We start from the raw sequence: 15408 nt of genomic DNA on the forward strand, positions 1-15408 counted from the left end.
GTGGAAGTCAATCTACCAGCCCATACAAAATTACCCAGGAAGAAATATATTTTCATGTTTCGACTGTGCATTATACACAGTTAGTGGAGAATTAACCTACCGGTATGACCTCATAAGGGCGTGACGGAACACTGATGTTATTGACCAGTGATGCCAGGCAACTCCTTGTGCGTCTCATGACGTGGTGAGGTCAGAGTTGGTTTACACCATGGTTCTCCAGCATCCCAGGGGGCATGGGTGGCCCAGTCGTCTAAGGCGCCGCGATTCGCTTAGCAGAGTTGCGTCCCTTGGGCACGCCAGAAACCTATAATTGTGGGTTCGAATCCTGCTTCGCCCCGATTATGTTTCTCGGTTTGTCAGCACCATACCCGTGCTCCTGGGTTTCACCGAAGTGGTAAACGTCAGAGACCTGCATCACTTCGTGCTTTCCTCCCATATTAAGCTGACCCGCCGCAATATAACTGGAATACTGTTAAAAGCAGCGTTAAACCCAACTCACTCACTCATTCACTCCAGCATCCCGAATACACAGGCCGATGTGCAGTGTAGCAGTGACCTGTGTCTATTTTAGTCGATTTATTTGTTTAACACCACACTCAGCAATATTCCACCTATGACAACGGTCTCCAAAATTATCGAATCTTGACCAGACAATCCAGTGATTGATATCATGAGCAAAGACCTACACAATTGAGATATAATGACATGCATCAACCATGTCAGCTAGCCAGGCCACCCAATCCAGTTACCTCTTGAGACAAGCAAGACCTATTCTACCCCGGATCTTCACAGGGTCGTGGTTTTGAAGTAACATCTCCACCTGCTGTAACCATGGTAACAATCCTGGGTTTGTGTAATAAAACGACACAAATTTACAAAGGATGACATTTTTATTTACAACTTACAATATATATACATATTTACTGATGAGTTGAGACATTTTGTAATCAAAACATGAAACAGGAACAATAACCATGTGTTGCTTGCAGTCAGAACATATGAGAAAAGACCTGATCTGTTCTCTAATACTTCTTTTCAATGACTACATACCCTCCATGAGTTCCCACCATCGGTCTCATCTCGTTTGTTTATTTGTTTGTTTGTTGTTGTTTAATGCCGCACTCAACAATATTTCACCTCTATGACGACAGTCTGTAAATTAATGAGTCGGACCAGACAATCCAGTGATTGACATCATGAGCATTAATCCACGCAGTTGGCATACAATGAAATGTATCAACCAAGTCAGTGAGCCTGACCACCCAATTCTTTTAGTCGCGTCTTACGATAGTAAGCATGGGTTGGTGAAGTCCTATTCTACTCCAGATCGTCTCATTTCTTAATCCCTGTAGGTATGATATTGTGTGTTTTGCCAAAGATTAGTTTTGTTCTAAGTATTGGTCAATGAACCATACCACAAGTTATTACAAGTCTGAATTACTTCGCACATGAATGAGTAGCTGTTTCACACACTGTCCCCATGAAGCCAAGAGTCCGGCGTGACGAGCCAAAGTATGATTTTTATTTGTTTGTTTGTCTGTTTGTTTGTTGTTTAACGCCGCACTCAGCAATACTCCAGCTATATGGTGGCGGTCTGTAAAATAATGGAGTCTGGACCAGACAATCCAGTGACTGACATCATGAGCATTGATCCACACAATTGAGATCGATGATATGCATCAACCAAGTCAGCGAGCCTGACCACACGATCCCGTTAGTCGCCTTTTACTCCAATGTATGACTGTTACACCATCCCATCACAAATATAAATCCAAACCATCTCAACTCTGACTTTATATACTTGTGTTTACTGTATCTTGTCCACATTTCCTTACTAATAAATCCCTATGTCCACGCCATGGTCCTCCGTGAATGGTCTATCCAAGTACGGCAGGCTGACTCATGTCATAACGCCTCCAGTGCCAATAGTCCTGGAACAACATTTGTTTCCATAGGAAAATGAAGAAGTTGTTCAGTGTACTGACAATGGTTCACACAGCACGCAATGTTCCACATGAGTGAGTCTGGACTACCCCACGTTGAACAGTATTTCAATTATACCATGGCATGTCTTGATGGAGAAGGAAATCTCCCAAAGTGATGCAAGTCTCCGATGTTTACCACACTGGTGAAACCGACAACCCCAGGATACCTGAGGTATAATGCCAACTGCTGCACATGACAACAAAGTGCAGTGCATACGAACCCAGGGGTCTCTTGAATTTGCTGAGTTGCCAGAGTTGCAGGATCAAACATAAAGACATCTTCTCCTGGATGTGTTACAGCACAAGGGTCATTTAGCTGTATGCCAAGGTCAATGTCAGAATTTGCCAAGACTCCATGAAAAGAAAGCAAAAATATTCCATCCTATTGGTGTGAGTGAGATGTAAGATCATCTTCGTGTCTGTGTATCTGCTAAGGACGATTCTATAAGGTGAAGGTCAGAGGCATCGTCCTTCAAGATTTGGATCAGATGATTGAGACCATCTTGTTGTTGTTTCAGGAGCTGAGAAAAACAGAACAGAGCAATGTCTTTTAAGTATTTTAATATATTCACCTACTGTTTTAAAACTAAGGATCTTTACTCTATAACTTGGTTGGTTTGTTGGTTGGTTTGTTGTTTAACGCCGCACTCAGCCATATTCCAGCTATATGACGGCGGTCTGTAAATAATCGAGTCTGGACCAGACAATCCAGTGATTAATATCATGAGCATCGATCCACACAATTGGGATCGATGACATGCATCAACCAAGTCAGCAAGCCTGACCACCCGATCCCGTTAGTCGCCTTTTACGACAAGCATAGTCACCTTTTACGGCAAGCATGGGTTGCTGAAGACCTATTCTACCCCGGAATCTTCACGGGTATCTACAACTTGGGGTTTCCGAACCTCACTCAATGGACAACGTATTACCAGTAACTGACGATAATATAGTTAAAAAGCCATACTATGAATGATTAACTATAGTAATAAGAAAGAATCGGCTGTTCTTAACTGAGTAATATATATACCAAACACTGCATAGCTTTATTCTAGTTCTCCAACATAGCAGGGTTTTAACAAAAACAAAAGTGTGTACCTACCCTTGTTTGAAATTATCGGCAGGAGTAATCATGGTAACAGGAGCCACTACATTATTTTTATTAGACTTATTAGCAATAACTGGATAATATTAACTACAGACAAACATGTCAAACACTGTTGTGTCAAAGTTTGATGTGTCAAACTTATGTTTGTCTCCGAGTGAAAACTTTGTCCCTGTGTATTCCTTCTTTATTCATCCTTTTGGGTTGTGGTGAACCTCGTATAACTATTAAGTATTAATGTAAGTCCCTTCAACACAACGGTGTTTGACTGAAATTCGTAATACTCCTTGACCATAAAAAGTACACAGGAACCATGGTAGCCTATACATGTCTAGTAGTACCTGTTTTATCTCCGACTGTAGTTCTGTGTCCATCTGAAATGACACCTCCTGTCTCTGAGATGAAACATGATTCTGCATCCTGATCTGGGACATCAGCTCATTGAGTCGACCCTGGAGATAATGGGCAAATACATCAGCTCATTGAGTCAACCCTGGAGATAATGGGGAAATACATCAGCTCACTGAGTCGACCCTGGAGATAATGGGGAAATACATCAGCTCACTGAGTCGACCCTGGAGATAATGGGTAAATACATCAGCTCATTGAGTCGACCCTGGAGATATAGGCAAATACATCAGCTCATTGAGTCGACCCTGGAGATAATGGGGAAATACATCAGCTCATTGAGTCGACCCTGGAGATAATGGGCAAATACATCAGCTCACTGAGTCGACCCTGGAGATAATGGGGAAATACATCAGCTCACTGAGTCGACCCTGGAGATAATGGGGAAATACATCAGCTCACTGAGTCGACCCTGGAGATAATGGGTAAATACATCAGCTCATTGAGTCGACCCTGGAGATATAGGCAAATACATCAGCTCATTGAGTCGACCCTGGAGATAATGGGGAAATACATCAGCTCATTGAGTCGACCCTGGAGATAATGGGGAAATACATCAGCTCATTGAGTCGACCCTGGAGATAATGGGTAAATACATCAGCTCATTGAGTCGACCCTGGAGATAATGGGTAAATACATCAGCTCATTGAGTCGACCCTGGAGATAATGGGTAAATACATCAGCTCATTGAGTCGACCCTGGAGATAATGGGGAAATACATCAGCTCACTGAGTCGACCCTGGAGATAATGGGTAAATACATCAGCTCATTGAGTCGACCCTGGAGATAATGGGCAAATACATCAGCTCATTGCGTCGACCCTGGAGATAATGGGGAAATACATCAGCTCATTGAGTCGATAATGGGAAAATATTACTGTCATACTCTTCATGACATTTTGAACTGTATTTCAGGCAGGCCCAAACTTTCACTTTATTAATTCAGGGTTTAAAGTGGGAGGAAAGCCCGAAGTGATGCAGGTCTCTGATGTTTACCACTTTGCTGAAACCCAGAAGCATGGGTATGATGCTGACAAACCTAGAAACATGATAGAGGTGTTCAAACCAATGATCATAAGATCCTGGCATGCTCTGCACAGGAGATTGCCGTGCCTGAGAAAACTGGGTCACCTATGCTCCTCCGGACTAATGGCGATTTTATAGTTTTACCCCCACTGAGATACAATGCCACAGTTTAACCTGAATACCCCACTCAGACACAGCATACTGACTGATCCAAGCAGTCCTTGATTTCACCCCATAAAGCCAGGTGCCAGGCAGGGCAAAAACAAGAACCACAAGAACCCCTGACATTCCTTCACCTTCCTCACGCGCACTCACGCGCACTCACACGCACACATGCAAGCATGCACACACAAAGAGTCAATCCAATAATGTTTAATACAACGTTAAATCTGATGTCAACTCCCCTCCCGTACAAGTTTCTATCACGTAATCGGGTAACCCCCTCTCCTTCTGTGAGTGTGGTTTACTGCGACACTCAGCAATATGCCAGCTATATGACAGTCTGCTTGTGGGGTACGACTGACCTTAAACTGTGTGGGGTGGTTGAGTTCAGTCTGCAGAACCTCAAGCTGCACCTTGAGATGCTCTTCTTCCGCCTGGATGGCGTACCCCATCTTCCGGTAGATCTCCTGCTTCACAATCACCTGCAATGAAACAACACACCTGTAACGATCACCTGTCATACACAATCAACAATATGTATCGATCTGTAATGAGTACTGATGTGAAATAAATCAATATTCACAAAATATTACCACATTAACAATAGCTAGCCCCTAAATTAGTTTCACCCCCCCCCAACCTACATGTCCAACCCATCCCCGCCCCTAGGTCAGCTCCTCCCTCCCCTATCATACCATGCCCCTCATGTCCACCCCATCCCCGCCCCTAAGTCAGCTCCCCCACCCCACATCATACCATGCCCCACATGTCCACCCCGTCCCCTAGGTCAGCTCCCCCTGCCCCACATGTCCACCCCATCCCTCTATGCCCACCTGCAACAGTCGGTGGCCCAGCTCCAGGTGCTTCCTCTTGTACTCCTCCTGTCTAGCTAGCATGTTGCTGTGCTTGTTCTGCAGGTCCGTCAGATCACCAGACATCACCTGAAGCAACAGGATCCCACAAATACATTCTTTGTCATCCATTCATGGAATATAGCTTCTCAGAACATGTTTGATATTAGTCCAAATAATCCATTAAAAAGCTCTTTGTTTACCTTAGTTTTCCACACAACAATGTGTAAAGCCATGCAATCATTTACACATTCTTATAAAAATCTTATCCTAGTGATCCCAGGGGATCAGGTCATGTAAGTCGCTATGCAGGTGAGGTGAGATTATTGCACTTATATAGCGACATGCATGTACGTGTGAGTGTGGCTGCTTGTACTGGTCTGGACTGATGCCGATTTATAGTGCTAGCTCACTGAGATACCATGCCGCAGTTTACATGAATACCCCACTCAGACACAGTATACTGACTCCGAGCCGACCAGTCCTTGTTTTAGCCCCTTAATGCCGAGCGCCAGACAGGTTAACAACAACTGCCATCTTTTAACGTCTTTTGGTATGACGCGGCTGGGGATCGAACCCCGGACCTTCCGCTCTACCGGAGGCGGTCCAAGTCGCTATGCACGGGATTACAGTGCAGTTGTTTGGGAGGTGACAATGATGAAGCTGGGATGTTTTGGGGTGAGTTGTTTTTGGAAGCTGGAAACTTCGTTCAAGTGTGTTACCACATAGGATCAAAAGAAGAAGTAAGAACTGCATAGTGTGAGATAGGATAAGTTTAAAAATGTAGTATTTCTGAGTATGACAAAGCTGTACTCACATCGAGACGTTGTTGATGTAGTCGTGTCTGTTCCTGCTGGTGCTGTAGTCGCCGCTGAACCTCCTTGAAGCCGATCATTGGGACTGGGATCAGTCTGGTGGGATCTGGGTTGTCCAGCTTGGCCTGCTGCCACAGCACAGGGTCGATACCTGGAGGAGGCAGAAGAGTGAGTGAGTGAGTAGTTTGGCCTGCTGCCACAGCACAGGGTCGATACCTGGAGGAGGCAGAAGAGTGAGTGAGTGAGTAGTTTGGCCTGCTGCCACAGCACAGGGTCGATACCTGGAGGAGGCAGAAGAGTGAGTGAGTGAGTAGTTTGGCCTGCTGCCACAGCACAGGGTCGATATTTGGCCTGCTGCCACAGCACAGGGTCGATACCTGGAGGAGGCAGAAGAGTGAGTGAGTGAGTGAGTAGTTTGGCCTGCTGCCACAGCACAGGGTCGATACCTGGAGGAGGCAGAGGAGTGAGTGAGTGAGTAGTTTGGCCTGCTGCCACAGCACAGGGTCGATACCTGGAGGCAGAGTGAGTGAGTGAGTGAGTGAGTGGTTTGGCCTGCTGCCACAGCACAGGGTCGATACCTGGAGGAGGCAGAGTGAGTGAGTGAGTGAGTGAGTGAGTGAGTGAGTGTGTGAGTGAGTGAGTGGTTTGGCCTGCTGCCACAGCACAGGGTCGATACCTGGAGGAGGCAGACAAGTGAGTGAGTGAGTGAGTGTGTGAGTGAGTGGTTTGGCCTGCTGCCACAGCACAGGGTCGATACCTGGAGGCAGAGTGAGTGAGTGAGTGGTTTGGCCTGCTGCCACAGCACAGGGTCGATACCTGGAGGAGGCAGAAGTGTGAGTGAGTGAGTGAGTGGTTTGGCCTGCTGCCACAGCACAGGGTCGATACCTGGAGGAGGCAGACAAGTGAGTGAGTGAGTGAGTGAGTGAGTGAGTGAGTGAGTGTGTGAGTGAGTGAGTGGTTTGGCCTGCTGCCACAGCACAGGGTCGATACCTGGAGGAGGCAGAGTGAGTGAGTGAGGGAGTGAGTAGTTTGGCCTGCTGCCACAGCACAGGGTCGATACCTGGAGGAGGCAGAGTGAGTGAGTGAGTGAGTGAGTGAGTGAGTGAGTGTGTGAGTGAGTGAGTGGTTTGGCCTGCTGCCACAGCACAGGGTCGATACCTGGAGGAGGCAGACAAGTGAGTGAGTGAGTGAGTGTGTGAGTGAGTGGTTTGGCCTGCTGCCACAGCACAGGGTCGATACCTGGAGGCAGAGTGAGTGAGTGAGTGGTTTGGCCTGCTGCCACAGCACAGGGTCGATACCTGGAGGAGGCAGACAAGTGAGTGAGTGAGTGAGTGAGTGAGTGAGTGTGTGAGTGAGTGAGTGGTTTGGCCTGCTGCCACAGCACAGGGTCGATACCTGGAGGAGGCAGAGTGAGTGAGTGAGGGAGTGAGTAGTTTGGCCTGCTGCCACAGCACAGGGTCGATACCTGAGGAGGCAGACAAGTGAGTGAGTGAGTGAGTGAGTGAGTGAGTGAGTGAGTGGTTTGGCCTGCTGCCACAGCACAGGGTCGATACCTGGAGGAGGCAGACAAGTGAGTGAGTGAGTGAGTGAGTGTGTGAGTGAGTGAGTGGTTTGGCCTGCTGCCACAGCACAGGGTCGATACCTGAGGAGGCAGACAAGTGAGTGAGTGAGTGAGTGTGTGAGTGAGTGAGTGGTTTGGCCTGCTGCCACAGCACAGGGTCGATACCTGGAGGAAGCAGACAAGTGAGTGAGTGAGTGAGTGAGTGAGTGTGTGAGTGAGTGAGTCGGTGGTTTGGCCTGCTGCCACAGCACAGGGTCGATACCTGAGGAGGCAGACAAGTGAGTGAGTGAGTGAGTGTGTGAGTGAGTGAGTGGTTTGGCCTGCTGCCACAGCACAGGGTCGATACCTGGAGGAGGCACGAGAGTGAGTGAGTGAGTGAGTGAGTGAGTGAGTGAGTGAGTGAGTGAGTGAGTGAGTGAATGATTGGGCCTGCTGCCACAGCACAGGGTCAATACCTGGAGGAGGCAGACAAGTGAGTGAGAACAGTATTCCAGTTACATCCCAGCGTTTTAGCCTGATGTGGGAGGGAAGCCAAAATTGATGCAAGTCTTAGGCGTTTACCACTTTGGTGAAACCCACAAGCACAGGTATGATGCTGACAAGCCTAGAAACAATCGGAGCAATTTAAACCCACATTCATAGGTTTCTGCCTTGCCCAAGGGACACAACTCTGCAGAGCGAATTGCAGTGCCTTAGACGACTGGGCCACCCGTGGCCCCAATTAATGGTTGAAGACCATTAAGATCAACATCACTGGACACAGACATTGTATCCATCTTAGATCAGTCTCATGCTTTAGACAACAAACATGGGCATTGGGAGCTATTCTATCCTTGGGAGTACATATTGTCCATCACATCACCAACTGGTGGAAATCACAAAGGAAGTGCCCTTATCCTAGTAGTGTCATCTCTACTTTTCCAAAGTCAACGCCGCCTTACCAGCTGGGGGTTTATCTAGGTACTCCTTCAGCTGTTCACTGGACCAGCCCATCTTTGGCACAATGTTTTCCACAGTCAGCTGGGTGACCAGTGTGTTCTTAGTGCCTGCCTGGTTCATGAATGTAAACAGATCCGACGCTCCAACCCGTCTAGCAGGCCCTGTCTGTGGACGCTCCAGCACATAGATCACCAACTCTGTCCTGCAATGGAAGATTTACAAATGGTAAGTAGAAAGGCCTGTTGTCACTGTTCCAGGCCTAAATGATACTTAACCATAGCCATATACATGATACCAATGTTTCCGTTGCTTTTGAAACTCAAGTTCTCCTCGCAACTCTAAAAATTACCAGCCCCAATTTTTGTCAGTCCCAACTTTGAACAAATAAAAAAAGTATGATAATTCAAGGATTTAACTCTTTTAACATCATGTTCAAAGCAGTGTACATTCATGACTGACAAACTCAATGACATCATCTGAGAGGTTACTTAGTTATATCTACATGTCATTCACACAAAATTCTCTAGTTTCTCGGAATATTTCATTTAACCTCGAAGCTGAAATGTTAATTTCTTGCACCAAAAATAGTCAAAGGAAAACCCTGATGATAAAACTTTGCCCAACCTGTCCTCTGGGAGTGGTCGGATGCCCTCCACACAGACAGAGAGAGTGGGTTTACTGCCGAACATCTTGTGTAGTGTGTCAACGATTTGCTGTTGCGCTGCAGCCACATCGGTCTGCTTCTTCTTCAACATGAGCGCCACCAACCCATCCTCGTTCCTCCCACTTGGTATCACATGGTACCCAATCGCCTAGGAAACCAAACAATTCAGTGCATAGAAAGGTATGTGAGGGAATGTTTGACCCCGCTATTTCATATTTGTATCATATTTGTCTTGCAATGTGTGAATCAAACAGTATCATTTTCCATTTTTTAATTCATTCAGCAGGCATATACACGATGTACACTGGTCTCATATATCATGACTATACATATTTTTACATATCACATGTATTGTCGGATCATAGGTTTAAGGACGTCATACATTTCGGGACAGCCATGTTTATCGTGATTACTTGCGCTATAACAGGGGGTGTAGCATCACATAGACATTGTAAATCCTCAGATGACGGCTTGTTTTGAAGAGAAAGTTGTCTTTTATAAGTAAATGAGATGTTTTACAGTTGTTGATGTGATTAGAGAGGACACTATGAATGTTTCGTAAGTGTCCGAAAACCCATAACACGGGGATATACACATACATTTACATTGAATTACTGGTAGGACTGTACCTTGAATCTGCAGAAGGGGTTATCTGCCTTAAACTCCACCACGCCATTCGGACTGTAGAAGCCCTTCCCAGTTCCCCAGCATGCCTGGAGCTGGTTCCACTTGGCTATCATGGCATCTTTCTCGTCACCATAGATCTGCGGCAGCGACACAGCCATGGCCATATTGGTGAGGTCAGAGGCACCCTGCTGCTGCTGAGGTTGCTGGCCTCCTGGAAACAGAACATTCTTTTCAGGTGGTGAGGTGAAAGGGATTAAAGCATATAACGATGTGCATGTACATGTGTGGCTGCTTGTACTAGTCTGGACTAGCCAGTTCTATATTGCTAGCCCACTGAGATACCATGCCACCACATGACATGGATACCCAACTCAGACACGGTATACTGACTCTGAAGCAACTAGTCCTTGTTTTATCCACTTAAAGCTGAGCGCAAGGCAACAAGTACCATCTCTGAGCATCTTTCGGTATGAACCCCCCCATCTCACCTTTTGTCACAAGCTCATTCAAATCAGATCATAGTTCTCGTTACTGCTAGACAATGATCTGAGGACATTATATTATGGGTCTCGTCAGAACGACCTTTTGTGAACTTGACATACCAATGAAATGACAAACTGGAAGTTGACATTAGCCAATCAGAAAGATGCTTCCTCTAGCTTTTCAGGCCTAGTTTCAAACTGGCAACTTCAGAGTACCAGTAGTACCAGTAAGCTTTGAAAATATTTTGATAAAGTTATTGATTCAAAATTTGAAAACTGAACAAAAGAACATTCTGGAATGTCAAATATATATATGCCCATGATTGTCAGCAGTAATACCTACAGGCTATGAAAAGTCTTTTCCATTTGAAATCCCATTGAAGCAAAGAGAGACAATGAGGGAATCATCCATATAGCACATGACTGTCATTCGGCATGCCCAACTTTTTTAGATTGCGCAATTACAAAACACTCTTCGGCTGTCACTTTCCTGATCTGGTACGTGACGCTCTAGATTGTCAGATGAAATGTCGTTCCAACGTGACCCGTAACTGGATGTCCTCAGATCTTTGTTAAGTGGTAGCAAAGAACTAAGATCCGTTTTAATGAGATTGCCTTTTGTCAGGAAGTGGGAAGAAAGCTCATTTGACAATGTATGATGATGATGATGGTAGTAGGACCCAAATATGAGACCCGTGATGATTCCGGGGTAGAATTGGTCTTCAGCAACCCATGCTTGCCGTTAAAGGTGGTTATGCGACTAACGGGATCGGGTGGTCAGGCTTGCTGACTTGGTTGATGTATGTCTATCCCAATTGCATGGATCGATGCTCATGAGTTCAATCACTGGATTGTCTGGTCCAGACTCGCTTATTTACAGACCGCCGTCATATAGCTGGAATATTGCTGAGTGCGGCGTTAAACAACAACAACAAAAAAAAAAATGAAAGCACTGTTACTTCCATTCACTACTTCCATTGGACATTGGCCTCATCTTGTGCATAGAGAAGTTTCCCTGTTAACACGTTCAAGCTAAAACCATATTTCAGAAACATCACCGAACACTGAAACATAGAAACTTCTACCAATTTCAAGATAACAAATTAACCATGTTGACAGGGAAATAAAATAATCGGACAAATCGCAGCCAAAGACTGATACTATACCTGCAAACAATCCCCCTCCGAAGCCAGTTTGTCCTGTTGCTGCACCACCAAATCCTGTAGTGCCAAATCCCCCAAATCCTGTTGAAGTTCCCGTGGCTCCTGTCGGTGCTCCAAAGCCAGTTGTGGTTCCCGTTCCAGCACCAAAGCCAGTTGTGGTTCCCGTTCCAGCACCAAAGCCAGTTGTGGTTCCCGTTCCAGCACCAAAGCCTGATGTGGTACCAAATCCACCAAATCCTGTAAAACCTGTCAAAGTCAATAATCATGGTAAACCATGTGACCATGGTGACTGCTCCACTGATTTCAGAGCAATAAACATAACTATCACCAAGGTTTGTTTTTTGGTTTGTTTGTTCCAAGGCCAACTAGAAGGTGTGGATGAGTGAGTGAGTGAGTATGGTTTTACGCCGCTTTTAGCAATATTCCAGCAATATCACGGTGGGGGACACCAGAAATGGGCTTCACACATTGTACCCATGTCGGGAATCGAACCCGGGTCTTCGGCATGACGAGCGAACGCTTTAACCACTAGGCTACCCAACCACCCCGGAAGGTGTGGATGAAGAGGTCAAGTTTAAGGTCTTCCTTGAGGTCAGTTATTAAGGTTCAGACATAAGCATGCAAACCACAGTAGATTATAATCAGATAATACAGGTATGTATGATAATGTTGTTATATTGCAGCAATATTGCAGCTATGACCATGATGACAATGGTCTGCAAATAATCAAGCCTGGACCAGACAATCACCAAGATCACCAATTCATAACTAGGTATTATTTATCATTGTTTACGACATGTGTGAGCAGGGATTTCGCTAGGATTCCAAACAAATTGCCCTTGGCAGGCAGGAAAACTATTGGGATATTGTTCAAAGTTGGATTTCTTTTACTGTTCTCACTTGCATGATATCTTTGGAATTTGGACGTGTTGGATTATTCTTAATTCCAATTGGGAATCTTTACTGTCGTTTGCTGCAGACTTGGGGCTGAATATCATCCTCTGAGCAGGACTAAATAAATCTCTGATAAGCTAAGTAGGGTAACCTAATTACAATGTGGACATTGTGAAGGCAGTGGTAAGGGTCTACAGTAAATTACATTAACAAAGTCGTTCTGATATATCCATCATCATGATTACCAGTATATAGTTAATACCAAGTGAAATGGCACTGTTTTTTTCCAAAACATACTGACCATGTTTATCAAAATTATCAAGAAAAGAAAAGATCAAGAAATATTCCTAAACAACGAAAATCTCTCTGTCCATGATTTCTATTTGCCTCAGGTATATTTAGAAAAATGTCCCATTACTTCAACCCTACCCCTGCTACCTGAGGCAGTAGTTGTTGGTGGCACTGCTCCTCCAAATCCTGAGAAACCTGGAACGAAATTACCATGATTATGCAAAAGACCATAGTAGTGGGATAACATGATACAGTTCATGTGTTGAATATCTGTAATGACTGATCATTTTCATAGGACTGATTACCGCAGTCATGGCAACGAGTATCACAGTCATGGCACTGATTACCACAGTCATGGCATAGATTATCGCTGTGACGGCACTGATTACCGCAGTCATGGCACTGGTTATCACAGTCATGACACTGATTACCGCAGTCATGGCACAGATGATCGCAGTCATGGCACTGATTATCGCAGTCACGGCACTGGTGATCACAGTCACGACACTGATTACCGCAGTCATGGCACTGATTATCGCAGTCACGGCACTGGTGATCACAGTCACGGCACTGATTATCGCAGTCACGGCACTGATTACCGCAGTCATGACACAGATGATCGCAGTCATGGCACAGATGAACGCAGTCATGGCACTGATTATCGGACTGATTTTTGCAGTCATGGCACTGAAAATCACAGTCACGGCACTGATTACCGCAGACATGGCACAGATGATCGCAGTCATGGCACTGATTACCGCAGGCATGGCACTGATTATCGGACTGATTATTGCAGTCATAGCACTGATTTTAGAATTTGAATGGGTTTGTAAATTATCTGACTATAATCTATAACATGACCATTATCACTACACACCAATGCTCACATCCAACTGACCATGCTCACAGCAAGCTGGCAACTTACTGACAATTGCCATATTTTTCAATATCATTACCATGATTACTGGGCCTTACAAAAATAATTTGATAGTCATAGTCATGATAGTCACTGTATACATTTATGTCAAATTACTCATGAGTAAATCCACAAGGGCACAACATACCATTACTTGTGTCACACTCACACACATTAATTGTGGCACGCATCATAGAAACACAATATGAAATACATTTTTAAGACCGAGGAGGAAATAATAGTCATTGTAATAATGTTACACAACATGCACAATGACTAAACGTACAAAAATTGTTGACTGCCATTAAGATTATTGCAAAATTTCTTCAGCAGCCCATGCTTGTCATAAGAGGTGACTACCGGGATTGGGTGGTCAGGCTCACTGATTGGTTGGCCATGTTGATGCATGTTATCGTATCCCACTTGCGTAGATCGATGCTCTTGATGTCAATAACTGGATCGTCCAGGCTTGATCATTTTTTCAGACCACCATCATATAGTTGGAATATTGCCGAGTGTGGCATTAACAACAAACTTGTGAAATATACGAGAGACACTCAAGGTAACTCCTTTTGTACCATGGCCAGGAGCCTCGATGAGGTTCTACATTGAAGACTTAACCCCATATCAGCTTTGAACCCTATCTCGTCTCTCGGCTAATGGGAGCCTAATTTTTGTAATGTATTGACCTTTGTCCGGACTGGCAGCATTTTAACCGGACTGGCAGCATTTTAACCAGACTGGCAATTTAGATATTTGACCTGCCAGTTCGACAGTCTAGCTGGAATTTATCTGAATTTTAAACACTGCAATTAATAGCCGATCTTACTCATGTTACACGACAGAACTTTAGACTGGTATGATGTTATAAGCGGAGTACCTGTAGTGGATGTGCCAGGGTTAGTCCCGAAGCCACTGAAACCTGGTGCTGTTGCTGTAGTCGTTGCCGTGGGAGCACCCCCGAAAAAACCTGTGCCTTGCCCCACCGTCGCCTGGGTTCCCGTCCCGAAACCTGAAAAGCCTGTTGGTGCTGATGTTGTAGCGGTGCCGCCGAATCCACCAAATGCTGGCGCCGTTGTCGTCGCCGCACCACCACCAAATGAAAACCCCGTGGCAGCAGTTGTAGCGGGGTTAGTACCAAATGCTTGTGTAGGATTGGAAAACAACGACATCTTTAGAGATTACAAGTGCGCGCTTGATGATGGATTTCAACTTCCTGTCAATTAGAGTTACTTGCCCCTGTGTTATTGCTAAATGCATGCGCATGATATAAACGAAAATAGCTATATTGTTTGATAACTAATTTATTTGGTGGAATTTGAATTTCAAATATAGAATTTGTTTGTATACATTTTATTTAATCTTTAGAAAAAAAGAAAAACATTTTGCTTGAGAGTCAACTCCAAATTCTAAAATGGCCTCCGTATGTTAACCATTTCCCGATATTTTACATATTTGTAACATATGCTGTCCCCGTTGAGTCGCTGCAATATTACTGAAAACTAAAATGGGGATCGGGT

General features: G+C 45.0%; 1 protein-coding gene across 4 annotated transcripts; it reads right to left on the reverse strand.

Moving 5' to 3' along the window:
- Nucleotides 1-871: 871 nt before the first annotated feature.
- On the reverse strand, nucleotides 872-15132 carry LOC124144178 (nucleoporin p54-like). 4 transcript variants are annotated; one of them, XM_046513451.2, is made up of 11 exons: nucleotides 14769-15123; nucleotides 13120-13167; nucleotides 11791-12033; nucleotides 10145-10353; nucleotides 9476-9663; nucleotides 8854-9053; nucleotides 6354-6502; nucleotides 5519-5626; nucleotides 5048-5167; nucleotides 3432-3542; nucleotides 872-2506 (listed from the first exon to the last, which is right to left on the reverse strand). In XM_046513451.2, the coding sequence occupies exons 1-11, from the start codon at nucleotides 15058-15060 to the stop codon at nucleotides 2393-2395; spliced, it is 1782 nt and encodes a 593-aa protein (XP_046369407.2). In that variant the 5' UTR covers nucleotides 15061-15123; the 3' UTR covers nucleotides 872-2392. The 4 variants fall into 4 exon arrangements, 2 of the variants coding, with proteins under 2 accessions (XP_046369407.2, XP_048243754.1); XM_048387797.1 differs by lacking the exons at nucleotides 872-2506; nucleotides 3432-3542 and adding an exon at nucleotides 3910-4278 and having other exon boundaries at nucleotides 14769-15124; XR_007219030.1 differs by lacking the exons at nucleotides 872-2506; nucleotides 3432-3542; nucleotides 5048-5167 and adding an exon at nucleotides 6542-8258 and having other exon boundaries at nucleotides 6354-6476; nucleotides 11791-12024; nucleotides 14769-15132.
- Nucleotides 15133-15408: the final 276 nt, after the last annotated feature.

Source organism: Haliotis rufescens, unplaced genomic scaffold (genome assembly GCF_023055435.1).
Source record: "Haliotis rufescens isolate VD_foot unplaced genomic scaffold, xgHalRufe1.0.p SCAF_7, whole genome shotgun sequence".
NCBI classification, from domain to species: domain Eukaryota; kingdom Metazoa; phylum Mollusca; class Gastropoda; order Lepetellida; family Haliotidae; genus Haliotis; species Haliotis rufescens.